Consider the following 18446-nt stretch of genomic DNA (forward strand, 5'->3'; position numbering starts at 1 on the left):
CATTCCAGAGGGTTTGAGGCAAAATAAGAAGCTTGTTTTGTTAAAGCACTTGTTATTTTTTCCTAAATTAAAATGATCTAAATCATCTTTTTAGTGGTGAGACTAAAGTTATAGGCTTTACCAGTTTGACATGGAGTTGAAATATTGGATATAACTGTATTATTTCCATTGTGGGAGAAAAAAGAAAATAACTGACCACATGCTAATCAATATTTGTGTCAATGATGTGACATTTTCATATATATATATATATATAATGTTAATGTATTTTTTTATTATATTAAAGATATTCATGAATTGGTAGTGCATGATTGTAAAACTCTTGATTTGAAAAAATGTATTTTATCTTGAAAAATATATTTTAAAACATTTTGAAATAATTAAAGATATGTGCGCTCACATGAATTCAAGGTGTGAGGAAAATATGTTATTACTTTTTATCTAATTGTTAAACCACTACATTTTGAGTCATTAAATTGAAACTTTTCTTGAAAATGGTATAAAAGTTTTTTAAAACCATATAAAACAAAGCTTAAAACTATTATGCATTTTAAACTATACATTTTCCCTTTTGTTTATCATGGCCACTGTTATATTTAAATTGACCCTTAAAAGTGTTGTTTATAGAACTGAAGTTTAAAAGTCAACACTCTCAAAACAATCAAGCTGTTGTACTGAAATTGTAACGGACAGTGTCCTACAGCAGTGCTGATATTCAGTAGAGCGTGTGATAGCTTGATTCAAACTTTTTACATTTTGACATTGTGCATTTAGAAGAGTTCAGATTTGGCTGCACTGTTGAAAGACACTTTAAACAGAACTGATTTTTGACTAAATATCAATTTCCCTTTGCCCGCTGACATCAAGTGTGCCTCCTGCTGTGTCACGACGTGTGTCCGCATACGTGAGGAAGAGGACCTGAGGTAATGGAATGCCCATGTGTCGCTCCAGCGGCCCACAGCTCAGCCAGGATCCACAGCGGGCTCTTCTGCGGCAAGTTGCTCCTCGGCTTGTAGTGGTGTGAGCGTGTTTATGTGTGTGTGAGAGAAGTGCGGAGGAGCAGTGAAAACAAGCCTCTCCCCAGGCTAGTGTTATTCCAACCTCCTGCCTTCCTCAATCCACTTTTGAAGGCAGGAAATCGGAGTTAGCTCACGGTTTGAGGGCCATGTGGTAATGGTTTAGACTGCAGAGACCCATGACCTGCACCTCCACCCTCGCTCGCTCACTCGGACACACACACACACCGATACCTTGTCCCTCAAAGTCTTCTTTTCTCATATGGCGGCCGATACAATGGAGTGTATGTTGGACTTTTGTTTCGCTTGATAACGCAAACCAGATGGGAGTCAGGACAGGGGAGTCTTGTTAAATATTTGCTAAGAAAAATAACCCTGGGACGCGGTCTAATTATATCTATTTGTCTTGTGTGGCTTTTTGGGAAGGCGATGTGGTTATGCAGGCCATATTGGGCTTCATTTTTCAAATGTGGGATCCAGTACAAAGCATGGGAGATGGATGGGACACTCTGTGTGTTGAGGCAGTACAGACAGTTTGATCTGGTTTTTCCTGAGACCCATCTCTGAATTATAAGCATATTTCATCATTTTGGGGAGGATATTCCAGTACCAGTCTCATTCTTTGCTTCACTGTTGGAAGTTGTATAGAACCACTGTTGGAGTTGTATATACCATTTTACATACCTGTTTGGTGTGTAGAAATCAACCAGGGGTGCAGAACCACTAAAGATTTAACAACATTAAACTGACACATTTTTTTAAGAAGGCATTTGAATATTGTCTTGTACTAAGAGTGGCCTTGGAGTCAAACAGATTGAGAACATATTTAATTTCGACTGTAGACACATCCTGCTTGTAAAGGTGTTGATCTCCTTGTTGTGCGCTTGCGTCACTCTGTCTTTCAGAGCCGACACATAATGTGTATTTAAACCTACATACAATTAATTTAGGCATTGGGCTTGGCTCAAGCATGCAAAAACCTGCTACACATTTAAGCATACTAGGTGTGCACCAAAAGGTTAGTTCTATCCAAAAATGGAAAGTAGTAATCATTTCCTCACCCTCACATCATTCCAAACCTGTATGAATTTCTTCTGTGGAGCATGACACAACACAAGGGTATGTAAACGATGACAGGATTAAAATTTTTGGATGAACTATGCAGATAATTTGTGGTATCCATTTGCGTCTTATGTTAGCGTCTCTATGTGGGGACACTAGCTCCCTCTTTTGCCGCTTTGATTTGCACAGTGGGTTTTGATCCAGAGGTTCAGTTGCTGGTCGTCTCATTGTGGACATGATCCACTGCAGTGACATTTCAATTGATCTCCATGAAAGGCCTGAGGATGGCGACTGAAGTGCTTCCAGATAAACCTGGGCAGGGTTGAGCAGAGGCCTGGAGCTCTCATAAAGCAGACACAGGGCAAAGGCATAGTAATGCTCGCTGCTGCACGGCAGTGCCCTCCCTCTGGGTCCATTTCGCCAGGACATTTTGTTCTTCTTAAGTGCTGCCAGTCCGTTTGTGTAGGCCCTCCGGAGGGGCATAGCCTGTGTCAGGGTTTGGGAATCCGGACGTAGCTGAGTTTTCACATTGCTAATAGGCCAGGACTTCTGTTGTTCTCTTCAAAAGGTTGTCCGATAGAAGGAAGGTAGGTTAAATGGATGAATTTTGAGTCTTTTTTGGAATAGTTCACCCAAAAATGACAATTCTGTCATAATTTGCTTTATTCCAAAGCTGTATGATTTGCTTTCTTCGGTGAAACTCAAATGAGATGTTTTGCAGAAAAATGGTCTATTTTTGTGTGAGCTTTCTCTTTAAGGGTTTAGGTGTACGGAAGTGTACGTGTTTGTTTGTCTCAGCACATCAATGCACTACAACAGTCTCTGTCTGTGTCCACACTCAGTCACTGCATTCTGTGTCAACCCAATTGTTGCATGACTCTTCTTATTGTAAGAATAAAATCAGAGCCTTTTGACTGTGGAAACATTGAACTGACGCCTACTTTTGAGGTTCTTGTGGCCAGTTGAAGGCCATCAGAAGTTGAAAAGAAAAGATTTTTGATGCTCATAGTAATGATGGTGGTGATGGCCACAATGATGTCAGCATTGTTAAAACCTGGTTACCCAACATAGCTAGTTCTCTCTGAAAAAAGTATTAGAATAAATATTCTTCTCTTTATTGATACACAAATTGTGATTCATTTTAAACATGTCTATTGCAGAATGGAGAATTTGGAGAGAAAAAGAGCTTGCCCAAGCCTTTGATGCTTCTCATGCTCTTTCAGCTGTGTGGAAAAAAAAATACATTTGCCCAGCCTCTCTCTCTTTCTCTTTCCCTCTCATTCTTTTAGGACTCAGAGAGAAAGGGTTTCATGAACAAGCTGTATGCCATTCAGGATGTGTGTATCAGTGTACAGAATGCTCTAGATGAAGTGGCCTCCTATGGTGAGAGGATAAAGAAGTAAGTCTCAGCTCTCGCTGCTTGTGCCTGAGCAGACACGTGGGCACCACCGTGCCAACCTCTGTCACATCGCACTCAAACAAACACACACACTTGCTTACACTGCAAAAATCATATTCCTAATCAGAATTTTTATTTTTTTTGTCTTGTTTTCCAAACATCCTTGTGTAATCATCCTTAACATAAGACAAATTTACCTAAAAAGGTAACGACCAAGATTGGGGTCAGTAAGATTTTCGTTTTTAATTTTATTCAGCACACGTGATCAGCAAACTTGATAGTAAAATCATTTATAATTTAATATAGTAGTAACATAGTGATACTGATACTGAAAAATGCTGATTTGTACCGCTCTCCCAGCATGCAAGCGCGCACGCGCCTCTCTCTCTCTCTCTCTCTCTCTCTCTCTCTCTCTCTCTCTCTCTCTCTCTCTCTCTCTCTCTCTCTCTCTCTCTCTCTCTCTCTCTCTCTCTCTCTCTCTGCGTCTCGCGCTGGAGAGAGGAGCAGCGCTTTAATTCAGTTAAACACAGATATTATGTTGCTTCTCTAATTTTACATGCAAGTATAGCGGAAATCACAGCACATATATTGTCTTTATCTTATGTGTATTTGATTTCATCAGGCGACGGCTCGATTATCAGGATTTTTGTGCAGATTAACATCTTGGAAGGGAGAGCTGGTTATGTCTTAATGGGTCGCGTTTCAGTCACCATTTCATATTCATTCCGTTGTTTGACAACATAAACATTAAAATATACCAATGAAAACAGTTTTATTGAGAATTTAACTTCATCAAAATGGGCACAGAGAGAGACAAACTAATGTAATAATAAATAATAATGTACATTTAGCATTTTCAGAAGAGCTGCCCTGTCATGCAAAAATCTAAACATGTTTGTGTTAGTAAATTGCTCAGTGGAAAGAAAGAGAAGTAATGGGAACCTGGTATTTCTTTCTACATGTATCTAATAGACATGAACAAGTTCTTTGAAAAACATCTATGACCTTTGAAACATGTCTCATATTCATGCTCTATGTTGACTATGGTTTCAATAACAAACATACATTTGCATAAAGCATCCATATTTATCCATGCCCATGTTGATTAGAGTATTACAAACTTGAAAAGTATTAATTTAAGGTACATTTAGAACAAATAAAAAATGTGCGATTAAATGCGATTATTCGCGAGTTAACTCATGACAATCATGCGATTAATCGCGATTAAATTTTTTAATCGATTGACAGCCCTAATTAAAATAGAAATTTTTATTTTAAATTGTACTAATAGATAAACTAAAGATACTATTTTCAAAAACATTTTAAGAAATCTTAGCGACCTCAATCGTTTGGAATGGTAATGCATCTTGAATTTAGTTTGTTTTTACCCTGTTAGCAACCTCAATGAAGATCTCACTAGAAAAAGTGCAAAATCAGACAAAAGTATGGATGAAGATAGTTCCCCCGTATGTTATTATAGTGCAATTCGAATGAGAATTAGCAGCTATAACCCTCTATTTTGACCCCTTACCGAATTTACCACTCCTTCATATAACATAGCATTCGTATGAGATAGTAATACTGTACCTTGTAATAATGTATTATTATTATTACCATGACAGTGAATCATTATCAATATCCTGTGCCATTGTATTTACCTGGTACACCAAGTTACTCCAAAAAAAAAATTATTATCATTGTACTGATATCGTACAGTACATGACACTTTATTTTAGAGTACGTGCACTTACAGTGAACTTACCTAAGATAGTACTGGTATATAAAAGGTAACTACATGGGTTAAGGTTACGTTTAGGTGTAGGTACAGTGTTAGTACCAAATTATTACCCACTTATTGTAATTACTATAATAAGTACATAGTATGTACATGGGGAACAGGACTGTAAAATAAAGTGCTTTCAAAATTGATTTACAGGTGTTTTTATAACTATGCTGTTTGGATAGAAAATATTGCAACTATAGTAACATTTTATAAGGCCCCACTCACATGATTGGTGCAACGCCGTGTCTACACCAGGCGTGACCTTTGTTGGGCTGCAACAGCTTGATAGTACAAATGGATTTGGAGCTTTCAGTTTGATGCATCCATTGTAGACACCGTTGTCGGAAGTAGCGCATTTGCATGAAGTATGTTAGACATTGAATGGGACATCAGTTTTTTGAAGTGCCGTCATGTTGTGCCGCATCCAGTATAAACACTATCACTGATTATAATGGGTTCTTTTGTATTTTGTTGCGTTGCACCGTTCGCATCCAGTGTAGACACGGTGTTGAAGTCTGTGTTGAAGAAATAACATGACACTCATCCTTTTCTCTGTTCTCAGTACTTTCAACTGGACTGTGCCTTTCCTCAGCTGGCTGGCCATAGTGGCCCTGTGTGCGGCCACTCTTGTGGTGTACTACATTCCTATCAGATACATCGTTCTGGCCTGGGGTGAGCTATCATCCATTACGCTTACAATCTGTCATGAATGATGAAATAAGACTGAGTAGCATGTTACATAAAGCGTGTTTTAGAATTGCAAATAGACTATTGCAGGAGGTCACAGGGTTTAGTGGCAGTTAAAGTTTTCATGCTCCAGGGACTCGCCACCAGAACAGCAGGGAGGACAGTAAACTGCAGAGCTCAGGGCAAACTCACTAGTAGCTAATGCCCCGTGTGTGTTCAGATGTGAGGCTCTACAAGGTCAGAGAGCAGAGCTTCTGTCAGCTCCATAGCAGCTTATTCTTTAAAGTAAAAAGACAAGGGTTTAGAATCTGTACAGGATCTTATAAGGTCCATCTGACCTGCACTCTGTGAGGCCTGATCACCACTGTTGTTTCAACTTTCAGGGGTCAACAAGTTCACCAAAAAACTGCGAGACCCGTACAGCATCGACAACAATGAGCTGTTGGACTTCCTGTCCCGAGTGCCCTCAGACGTTCAAGTGGTAGGTTATTCCTTCCGACATCTTCACCCTGACTTTCTGATGGTTACCCAGAAATTATAACACCTGTATGTATTTAGATTTTTTGCCAATTCTAAAATTGTCACGTCTCACACCTCTCTACAATACCCATGATTTGAGAGTTCATTTATGTATGTAGCACAGACAGTGCAGGAGGAGTTATGCACTGAAGTTTAAAACTTCGTTTCTATTGGTTTGTTTTAATCCCCAACCCTAAGAATGAGCAACAGTAATAGTGATGCTAGCCTTAGCAAACATAATAAAATAATAACAATGAACTCAAATGGTTCTGCTGTGGGAGAATGTATTTGTGCAGAGTTTTCTGGCTCCCTTTAATTTATGCTTTCCGCTCATGGTAATATGCATAAATGCAGAATCAGGGAATTCTATTCTTGTCATCACAGACAGCCTTGTGACTCATTACCATGGAAAGAGTGCAAGATGTTGACTTTTTAAACAAACTTCACCTAAACTTTTATACCTATAATGGCACTTTATTCTGTGGAAATATAAAATGCTTATTAATATTTGATTGATTTTACGCTTTGTTAATTTGATATTTCTTCAGCTATAAGTATGGTATGTACCAGGGTTTGATTTAACAGATGTCAACTCACTTTTTTTTGTGTTTTGAAGGTCTTGAAAACTTCTTATCATGTCTGCATCATTTTCTTTGTGCTATTGTAGATCTTAAAGTATGAAAATCCGTCATAGAATATTAATTATTACACTTCAAAAACTAAGATAATATAAAACAGTGATCTAATCATTGTTTATTGATTTAAAATGTATTTACTTTTTAAAATGTAACATTTAAAATGTATTAACAATCTCTCAGATGCTGCGCCATTTCCATCATGACCAACAATTTGGCCGCAATAATTTTTAATTTGTTCATAAGTTAGTGTATGTGATTACCAGGGAGAAAGATTGATATGAAATATGAGATGTGTGAATAATCTTTTTTTTGTGTGTGTGTATCATTTCCAGTCAAATTATGCAAAAAGTAATTATGATGTATAAAATGGTAGCTATAAAAAAAAAATATATATATTCAGATGTTTTATGCAGATAATTTTTTTTCTTTTTTCTTTTATCACAGAATGTTATCAAACATAATACATCATTTGTGATGTGGTAGTAATGGCAGAATACATTTTTGAAAGGAAAAAACAGTATAATATACTGTACACACACCAAAAAAAAAAAAAAAAAAAAAAAAAAAATATATATATATATATATATATATATATATATATATATTATTATTTTTTTATTTTTTTTAATAACATTCTGTGATAATTTTTTTTTTTTTAAATCTGCATAAAACATATCTGAATAAAATAAAAATTTTATAGCTACCATTTTATACATCATAATTACTTTTTGCATAATTTGACTGGAAATGATACACACACAAAAAAAAAGATTATTCACACATCTCATATTTCATATCAATCTTTCTCCCTGGTAATCACATACACTAACTTATGAAAAAATTTAAAATTATTGCGGCCAAATTGTTGGTATATATATATATATATATATATATATATATATATACACATATATACATGTACATACATACACACACACACACACACACACACACACACACAGTATAATCACATTGTTAACAAAAAAGTAAACAAATATTATTATTTTATATGAAAATATTTGTTTGCTAGTGTTATTGAAGTCCACAAATCTACCTTTTGGATCTTACATCCTGTGGATTTATATATCCATATATCCGTAGTTGAAAAAACACCCAATTATATTCTTATCCCTGTTAGTCTGCACGTGTCTCTCGGTAGATTTATAGACTTCTTGCTGTGTTGTACTGAGTCATGCTTTGTTATTGAGTGTAATGAGTGTAAAGCAGTAATCCTCTCCCGGTCTGCTTCTACATTAACCGTGAGATCTGAGTTATGCGGCCCGCCCCATTGTCCCGTTCTTAATCAACAGCGTTCTGTTCGAGCAGCGAGGTGCTGGCGTTTAACTGCAATTAAAACCTGAGCTCGTAAACACAAGCCCGGCCTGTTATCGTGCTTCCTCTGTGTCGGGATAAACCCTGCGGTGCTGACGGCGGGGGTGACACAGGGCTCTGATCCAGGACCAATCGCTTGCCACATCAGCACAGACACGCTCGCCTTTGATGAGCCCGGGGCGGCCGGCAGGCTTTGATCTCTATAGAGTCGTAATCCCTAGCCCCTGCGTGGCTTTGCATCGGCCATGCAGCTGCAGGTAGCCTGCTCTAAATTAGCACGATGCGGCTAGGTCGCTAAGGTGCGTTTACCCCAAACACCTGGAGCCCAGAAGGTCCCTGCAGGTAGGAGGCCCAGAGGAGACCTGGCTAATGATGTACGGTGAGGTTCACGCTCAGAAGAGCAGGCTGCCGTGGGCTTTCTGTGCCCTGTTACAGCTTTTGATTTAGGACAGTCCAAAAAAGTACTTGAACATCAGCATGATGCGCGGAACGTTCCGCTCTGCATCGCACAATTGCCCGTGGAGGTCCGTTCACCTCTGTTTTCTGGGTTAGAGACAATGGGCGGGGCGGAGGCTGTGCTTCTGTGGGACCTCGGAGACTCAAACAAAGCGCCCCCGCATCGGGGTGTGATCTGCACATGCCCAGGGGCCCGAACGCTCTGCACAAGTGACAAATGGAGGGCTATTTTTGAGGTTCTGATGCGACCCGCGCCTCCCGCACCGTCCTGTGATGAAAGCCCTGCAAGGCCGAGAGAGAGGGCCAGCATTGCCTCTTTTACAGATCATTTGGAGGTGCCTCAGAACAACATGAACTGATGAGCTCCTAATGATTTTTTATATAAAGGGCATCTGTTCTGCAGTCTGTGAGTACAGAGTGTCTTTGAATGGGAAATTACAACTCCCACAGCTCTGTGGGTGCATTTCTTTACTCACCTTGTTTGTGTTATTTTGAGTGCGCTGCTCATATAGACTTTATGCGGCAGAGAAATAAGCACGCAGCCATCTTTAGAATTTTGTGTTTGAACTTTAGTTTTTGCGGTAGCTCTCTATATTTCTGTGGCATCACTGTTGAAGAGTAATTAGCTTGTGAAGTGGATTTACTTATTGTAGAGTTAACCCTGTAAGACCCAAATATAGAAAAAAATTAGCATTTTTTTTTTTGACCTCCCAGATATTGTTTTAGGAGGCCTCTGATGTAGAAATGAAAGAGTTTTCAGATTTTTTACGTTTTAGTAAGTTTTTAGGAAAATGTTGTAAATTTGCAACGTTGGGCATTGTTGGGAGCAGAACTTCTGTGTTTGTACTCACTTTGTCTGAACAGATATACAGAACATTTAAGCATTCATTTGCAGGGTTGATTGCTTACTTAGCCCCATAACAGTATATATCATGAGTAATAACCATACAACAATCATAGTTTTATGAATAAGCATTTATTAATAAAAAATATTGGAAAAAAATATTTACAAAACTTTTCGTAAAAAAACCAAACAAAAAACTGTGGTTTGAAGGCAGTCTGTGTTCACTTGCAGTGATAGTCCCTAAAACAGTTATTTTCATCTGTTAAGCACAGGCGAACATTGCACTTGCTACACAGTGTGTTTGTGTATCCATCATAAAAGACCTTTCTGCGCTGGTGGCATTCTGAAATGGAAAAATTTAAAAAATAATGTGAACAATTAACATTAGATATGTGAACATTAAATATGTGAATAATACATATGGGTCTTACATTGTAGATAAACTGAAAGAATAGACAGGGTGGTAGACCATGTGGGTAGAAATCTAAGTATTTCCATTAGCATGCCCATAAGTATTATAATTTCAATGAAGTGATAATCAACATTTCAATACATTCAAACAATACTGTTTATTGCAGCCTATTATGTTCTCTACTTATCATACTAAAGGAACACATGCATCCCCCCAGAGCACTTACAGGTTCACATTCAAGACCATTCGCACCTGTCCCTGGACAATGCAACATCCCAAGAATTCCAGAACATTCAGAATCTGTTTTTCTATCTCCTAATGCTACTAACTGCTGCTTGGGCAACACTGAGAAAAAATGGCTCAGGATCATTTAGAAGTTAAAAAACAAACAAAAAACTACAAAGATACAGGGAGTTTCAAATACTGCTATAGATGCTGAAGTTTCAAATATCCCATACAATTTATTCATGTGTTTAATAATGGTCTAAGATAAACTAAGTAAAACAATTAACAGAAAAACACATTTAGAGCTTAGTTACAATGAATCACTACATTTCTACTACATTTTGTTTCCAATTTGTGATCATTTGAAAAGTGCAGTGTCCTTATGTAATGTGTAAGGTGCACAGGCTATTTTGACTACCACTCTGACCCAACGTTGTCGAATTACAACATAGACATAACAAGCTCTAAATCAAATTTGATGACAGTTTTCCAAAATAACTAAATATGTACATGTTCTAGACATTATAATAAACACCCCAAAAAATATTTAAGCAATTTTACTTACTTTAATCCTGACAAATCCAGTCATGCAAAAAAAGGAGATGAGCTCAGCAGGAAGTTTGCAGGTAGAGTGAGTTCATAGCCAGATGACCGGACCTATAAACACTTCTTCTATCCAATAGCATTGTGAGGACAAACAACAGGACCCATTAACTATGTAAATGTGGTTTTGAGAGAAAAAAACATTTGCAGGCATTTTTTCTGAATTGTTAAAAGCGATGTTGTAAATTGCAACCGTGGGTCTTACAGGGTTAACTAAAGTTATCATGAGCATTGTAATATTTGAAGTGGATGGCATAACAAGTGTAAGTAGACTGGGAAGATTTTAAAATGAGCGGTTCATTCATAAATCCGTAAGATCTTGCCTTCGTGTTGTGGAAATACAAACCGGAAGGCAGAACACAATGGGCCCTATTTTAGCAACCTAAGCGCATGGTCTAAAACACATGGCGCAAGTGCACTTAGGGCGTGTCCGAATCCACTTTTGCTAGTTTAATGACAGGAAAAATGGTCGGCGCACCCAGCGAATGGTCTAAACGGGTTGTCTCTATTCTTTTAATGAGTAATGGGTGTGTTTTGGGCGTAACGTGCAATAAACCAAGTCTCATCTCCCATTCCCTTTAAAAGCCAGTTGTGCTCGCACCATGGCGGATACGCTATTTACATGTCGGAATTTGCAAGCGTAAAGACTGAACACTTCTCCAAAGAGGAAACGGATCTGCTCATGTGCGGACCATCTACGGGACAAGCCGGATTCCACCATATCTTTTATCACAATAAAAATCTTTTATTTTTAATATTTGGCATGTTTAATATTTGGCATATTTGGCAGGGTGTGCTGCTGTACACTCTATGTGTGTAATAACAGAGACAATTTATATAAGAGACATGCCACTTCCTCAATCCTCAATACAACTATATAAGGAAAACCCGTAACGGCAAAGATGGCGGTTGTATGCACATGTCCCGCCCCTCCTGCTGGAAAGCCAATCATCTGCTTTTAACAGTCAAGCCGGGAAACATTTAAGCCTATCGTCTGGTTCCACTGACGCATGCGCACAGTTAAGGTTTTGCGACAGCTACCAAGGTAGTTAAAGAATTTTATATCGACCACAAATATGTTACCTTACATTCTAAGTAAAAGACACAAAATATGTCTTATTTGATCGGTGAGTAATGTAGATGAACTGCTGCAATTGTGACAGGGCGTATATTTAACTGAAAGAACAAGCAGAGAGAGAGAGCCCCGGTCGCGCACGCACGCGCGCGCTCTCTCTCTCTCTTCGAAACCAGGCGAAAGTGTAAACAAGACTTCACCGTCTCCAAATTAAGCGCTGTCTTGCTCTCTCTCCCGCACGCATATTAATCAAAATAAAACGACATGATGGTAAAAGGCCGGAAGACCAAAGTTTCATGTTGGAGCATTCGGAGATTTGTTTTCCCTGAATTACCGTTGGGTGTGAATTGTGCTATAATACGTTGCCTTATCTTCTCTGAAATGCGTTCCGCACATTCAGCTGACATAAAATTACTCTCTAAATAAACGAAAAAACCTATCCAGTGATGTAATGTTTTCTGTGTTGACACTAACCTTGTGGGATGTCCATGTCCTAACTGCTGGGATAATCACACAACCGTATGACACGTCCAATTCGCGAACTAATGACTTCTTTGAACCGATTCATTTTAATGAATAGTTAAAACAACTTATCTATACAATACATTGTTATTACTGATAAAGTGCAAACCTACTTATATTTAAATAATGGAGAACAATATTGACATTGAATATTGCCATATAAATTGTCTCTAATATTGCACAACACCGGCATTCTGGATAGAGACGTAAATGAAGTTGGTGTCGTGAACCCTTGCGCATGTGTAGTAAAAGTATAACCTGTGGGGAAAAAGGCGTTTTAAACCTTATTTTGGGGCAAAGTCATCAAACTTTTTCAGCGATTTTTATCATATTTTACTGCTGTTTCTATACATGCAGTTTTTATGTCCCGGTGACCAGTGAAAGTGCAGTTCTGACTCTCTGCCCATTCATTTAGATAGGAGCCTGGTCTTGTTAGTCCGAAATAGCTGCCCGGAGGCGTTGGCAAGATGGCGGCCGAGTGGCACGACTTGCCTAAAAGGACTTTGGTAATAAGCAGAGTGTATGCATGTTGTGCACCCACCTATTGGCTCATATTACTAATGCACCCTTTAAATAACAAAAAAATACTGCGGCATTGACTTTAGACCAGGTTATCAATGGAGCAGTCTATTTCAGTTGCCTCAAAATAGCAACGCTCCAACAATGCTCCTGAACACACCTCGTTTTCAGAGCAGCACAAATAGGTGCAAATGCGTTTGCTATTTAAACAACGTTGCGCACAATGTGGAAATGATAACCGTGTCGGGATGAAACGACCAAAAAACACTTGCGTCTCTCCTGGCGCCACATTGTGCTGGGGTGTATGATAGGGCCCTATGGGTGCTGCACTGAAAAGGGACGGGGCTACATAAGGTCAATATGCATGTACTGTATTTCGGTGGATACAGATCAGTGACGTGTTGTGGTCTAAAAGAAGGCAAACTCTCCTCTCTGGCTTTGGGTTTCTTTTCTTCACAATGTAAATTGATGTTCCAGGTTCATATCAGTGTTAATTTCGTTGACGAATAATTTTCGTCATTATTTTCGTCAACGACATTTTTTCACAGACGAAAACGAAACGATAACTAAATAAAAACTAGTTTTGAATGACAAAAACTATGACGAAAATCTATTGACATTTTTCGTCAACGAATAAAAACTAGATGAAAATGTTAGATAGTGACGATTTGGGAAGCAATCCAGTCTGATGTCCTGCATTTGTGGTAGATGCGCACAATTGTACCGTGACGTGATCTACCCAGCGGCACACGAGTTGGCATGCGCTGCATGTCTCATAAAACGTTAAAACATGTAAACGTCTGGGAGAATGAGTAGAGCAGACATGAAGATCTGAAAAAGAGTGACGATGCAAAAAAAAGAGCTATATTCGGTACGGTTTTCTGTGCGCACACACCCGACCCGAAGCGTGCAGCCATTCACATAGACACCTATACAGCGCGCGAGTACAGAATTGAGCTCTCTTTCCTGTCTGAACGGACATATACACACAAATATTATGTCTAAATGTCCGTTTTGGAGAGTATTCACGTAAATTATGTCGGTTATGTCTTAAACAGTTGTGAGTGTATCAATGTGCATGTCATTGGACATGAACCGATGTGTTAAAGTGACAGTGGGTAATAAACCTAATGCGGTCTGTGTCCTTAATATTGATCAAGCAACAAAAGAAAAAGAGAAAAGCATTCACTGCTCGTTAATAGCTTTAATAAGGATTAATTATATTTAATTCATACAAATAAATATGTCTGCTTGAAAGAATAGAGAATGATGTGTGCAAGTAGTTATAAAGAATTCATATATCATTCATTGAAAAAAAGACTGTGTTCTACTTTAGGAAAAGTGGTTTTATTTCATTTTAAGATATTTTTTTAAGTTACAGTAGTTAAATCTGTATCTGTATTGCACGTTAAAACTTTAAAATCATTCATATTAGCAGGTTAATATATGTTTTCTCCGGGAGTATATGGGTTTGGAAATTTTAGAGAAATTCTAAATAAATGCATTTCAGTTGAAACCCATTATATTTTAGTCGACTAAGTCTACTGTAGATTTAGTCGACTAAAATTTTATTGTATTTCGTAGACTAAAACTAAAACAATTCAGATGACTAAAATATGACTAAAACTAAATGGCATTTTAGTCAAAAGACTATGACTAAAACTAAATCAAAATTTGCTGTCAAAATTAACACTGGTTCATATGATGCTTAAACAGTTACTGGGTTAATGGAACACCGTTTACCAAACTTGTATCAATAAGCATCTAATATTATAATATTAACATATTCACATTAGTATACTATTTTTAAAGGTTATTTCTTAAATGTAAATGTTGTTACATGCTTTACAAATAACAAAAGTTATAAAAACTTTTTAAAAGTTATAAAAACTACTTGTTATATTATTGTATATTATATACAATATATGTTATTATATGTTATTGTATATTATTATTATTTTTTATTATATTAATTGCAATTATTTTATTTTCCATCCATCCATTCTTCAAAACAATTATCCTATGTAGAGTCACAGGGATGCTGGAGCGTATCCTAGAATCTCAGCTGGGAAACACCCCTGATGGAAGCACAGTCCATCACAGTTTATTTTATTATTCTATTTTATTTTATTTACCTTTCTCCATTCACACTCACATCCACACTATACTTCGAAACATTTGCTCAAGACCTCTCTTTGAAACTTTATCAGCTGGTGTCGCTGTTGGACACTTCTACTAGATTAGTGGGTTCACACTTCGTGAGCTTAGAATTATAAGGTTCTATCTCCACTTTTGGTCGAAATTGAGTTTTTGACATAATCTGATCCATTAGGTGTTTATTAATGCCTGTGTGGTGTTATTTTTGTAAAAAAATATTTTGTTAGTAGTTATTAATAAAATAAAAAGGTTCCATCTCAGTTGTGCCAGCTGGGATGTAAAAACTTTGATGCTCAATATCTCGGAACTACCCTAAACGGAGATAGAACCTTATAATTCTAAGCTCACGACTTGTTGTAATATATTTTTGGACTGTTGATTACTTTCTCCTCCAGATTTTTTGGGAAGGCACTGCTGTCCTTTTCTCCTTTTGGAAAATGCCCTCAAAATGGATACATTCATTAAATTACTTTATTAGTTGCCCACGTTGAAGGTGTTGTGAAGATCAGGCAGGTTAAGTGTACACTATACACAAGTGCTGTGGTTATTCTAAGGTTTGTTGTAAATTTTAATACATACCACCTCTGTGCACTGAGCCCATGGCCTTTTAAGTGCACTGCAGGAGACCTGTGATATATCAAACCTGCTGTGAGGTGTGTATTCACTTTGAATTACTCTCCCAGTTTACACACTCTGTTCTTTTCATGTACCCGCCTATAGACCCCTCCGAGAATATCTTTACCTGCTGTGCGTCTGCCTCACTGCTTTAAATAAAGCACATTCTGATATAATGCAATACTTTCTCCCTTAAATGAGGCCAACTGGCATTACCAACTTAAAATTCTCTACCAGGTGTCTAAGACGTGTCCTGTCGCATGCTTTATGGTGCCATTAGCCAATGGAGGAACTGCGTGCGTAACTGGGACGCTAGCAATTAGCACGCCAAGGGCTCCATTATGGCCTATGCAAATGCTGAGATTAAAATGCAGCCACAGCCGTGCAATTCAGCTCTTAGCCAATTCATCACCTGCGAAGGGCACACACTTGAGGAGAGAAGAAAAGAGGGCAAACAATAGCAAAATTTGTCTGTTTTCTGAGGACACGGCTATCATTTATGGACACTTTTTGCAATGGCTGATTTTGTCCCCTACACTTTATGAGATAGCTTGCAGCAGGCATGTATGTATCCCCTATTGTTAAGCTAATGTTTGCAACTTGTTTGTGTTTAATAATGAGTGGCAATCCAGTGCAAGAATTTATTGTATTCTTCATTTTTGTTCTTGCACCCCAATCTATAGCTCCTCCTCCATCACTCTCTCTCTCTCTCTCTCTCTATATATATCTCACACTACACACACGCCAAAAGTGATGTCTGAAGGGGATATTTGTTTTTAATGACCCTACAAGTTCAGTTGAACCATCAAAATATGTTATATTTTTGAAATGTGAGGGAAGAACAAAACACTACTCTTGGTTAAAGTACTTATCTGACAAAATTATTTTGCACAAAAAAAGCTACAGGTTTTATTTACTGTTTATTTTGTAAACAGACAAACAAAAAAAAATGTCTGGTTCACTATCTTTGTGGGGACTCTCCATAGACTTAATGGTTTTTATACTGTACAAACGGTATATTCTATCTCCTTACACTAACCCTACCCCTAAACCTACCACACACACACACACACACACACACACACACACACACACACACACACACACACACACACACACACACACACACACACACACACACACACACACACACACACACACACACACACACACACACACACACACACACACACACAAAAAAAGACTACAAGCACAAAGATGTAAATTTTCCTAGGCCAGATTGACTCTTGTTTGACTAACTAGTGTGTTGTGTTTTTATGGGTGGGACGTTTCGGAACTGGATCTTGGAGCATTGGAAGAAAATTACTTAAAGGTCTGATGAGTCCCAATTTCTTTTACATCACATGGCCTGCTGTGTACGTGTGCGCTGTTTACCTGGGGAAGTGATGGCACCAGGATGCACTGTGGGACGACAATAAGCCAGTGGAGAGAGTTTAATGCTCTGAGCAATATTCTGCCAGAAAACCCTGGGTCCAGCCATTCATGCCAATAATTAATAAGTGCCACCTAAACATTGTTGCAGACTAGGTACAGTCCTTCATGTCAGCGTTGTTTCCTGATGTAAGTGGCCTCTTTCAGCAGGATAATGCACCCTGCCACACTCCACACATTGTTCAGGAATGGTTTGAGGAACATGATGAAGAGTTCAAGGTGTTTCCCTGGCCTCAAAATTCGGCAGTGGCTCCAACTCGCAACCTACAGGGCTTGAAGGCAGTATGCAGAGGACCAGCATCATATATTGGTCTTCTGTGCATGTATGTTATGCAGTCATGGCCTAATAGTTAGAGAGTCAGACTGGCAACCCGAAGGTTGTGGGTTCAATTCTCAATACTGGCAGGAAATGACTGAGTTGCCCTTGAGCAAGGCACTTAACCCCCAATCGCTCCACTGGTGCCACAGCAGAAAAGGCTGCCCACTGCTCCAGGTGTGTGTTCATAGATTTGCAGTGTGTGTGTGTGCACTAACCTCGATGGGGAGTCCAGATGACAAATTGTGAGTATGGGTTATCATACTTGGCCTTAATGTCACTTCACTTTATGTGTGTGTGTGTATATATATTCATATATATATATATTCATATATATATATATATATATATATATATATATATATATATATATATTAGTGGTGGGCCGTTATCGGCGTTAACGCGCTGCGTTAACGCGAGACTCTTATCGCGCGATAAAAAAAATATCGCCGTTAATCTATTCTCTAAGTTGGGTTGGGAACGTTGGGAGCTGGCTCAAGCTACACAAGCTATGATGACGCAATCTACCCGCGGCCGCGAGGAACACCCGGCTGCAACGCATCATATTCGTCGTCATCTTAAGTAAACACGGCTGAAAGTGAAAGCTGGTGTAAAAGATCCGTGCAACATCCATTATTTGGACTTGGTTTGTATTTAACCCTCTGGGGTCCTTCGGGTCCAAATGGACCCGAAGCCTTTAACCCTTAATCACTCCTAAAAAAGGACAACACTTAAGGTCTTTGGGGTCATTTTGACCCCAAACTTTTAAAGAGCGATTGCATAAGGAAATATACATTTTTTATATGGAAACTAT

General features: G+C 38.3%; 1 protein-coding gene across 5 annotated transcripts in view; it reads left to right on the forward strand.

The window, feature by feature from the left end:
• mctp1a (multiple C2 domains, transmembrane 1a) overlaps window positions 1-18446 on the forward strand; it is a 302675-nt gene that overhangs the window by 175157 nt on the left and 109072 nt on the right. For all 5 annotated transcript variants that reach the window (XM_079870387.1, XM_079870388.1, XM_079870390.1 and 2 more), the window contains 3 exons: window positions 3368-3477; window positions 5823-5932; window positions 6331-6428. In XM_079870387.1, the coding sequence (XP_079726513.1) occupies window positions 3368-3477; window positions 5823-5932; window positions 6331-6428 (318 nt within the window). The remainder of the gene's footprint in view (window positions 1-3367; window positions 3478-5822; window positions 5933-6330; window positions 6429-18446) is intronic.

Source organism: Squalius cephalus, assembly GCF_949319135.1.
Source record: "Squalius cephalus genome assembly, chromosome: 5".
Lineage (NCBI taxonomy): Eukaryota > Metazoa > Chordata > Actinopteri > Cypriniformes > Leuciscidae > Squalius > Squalius cephalus.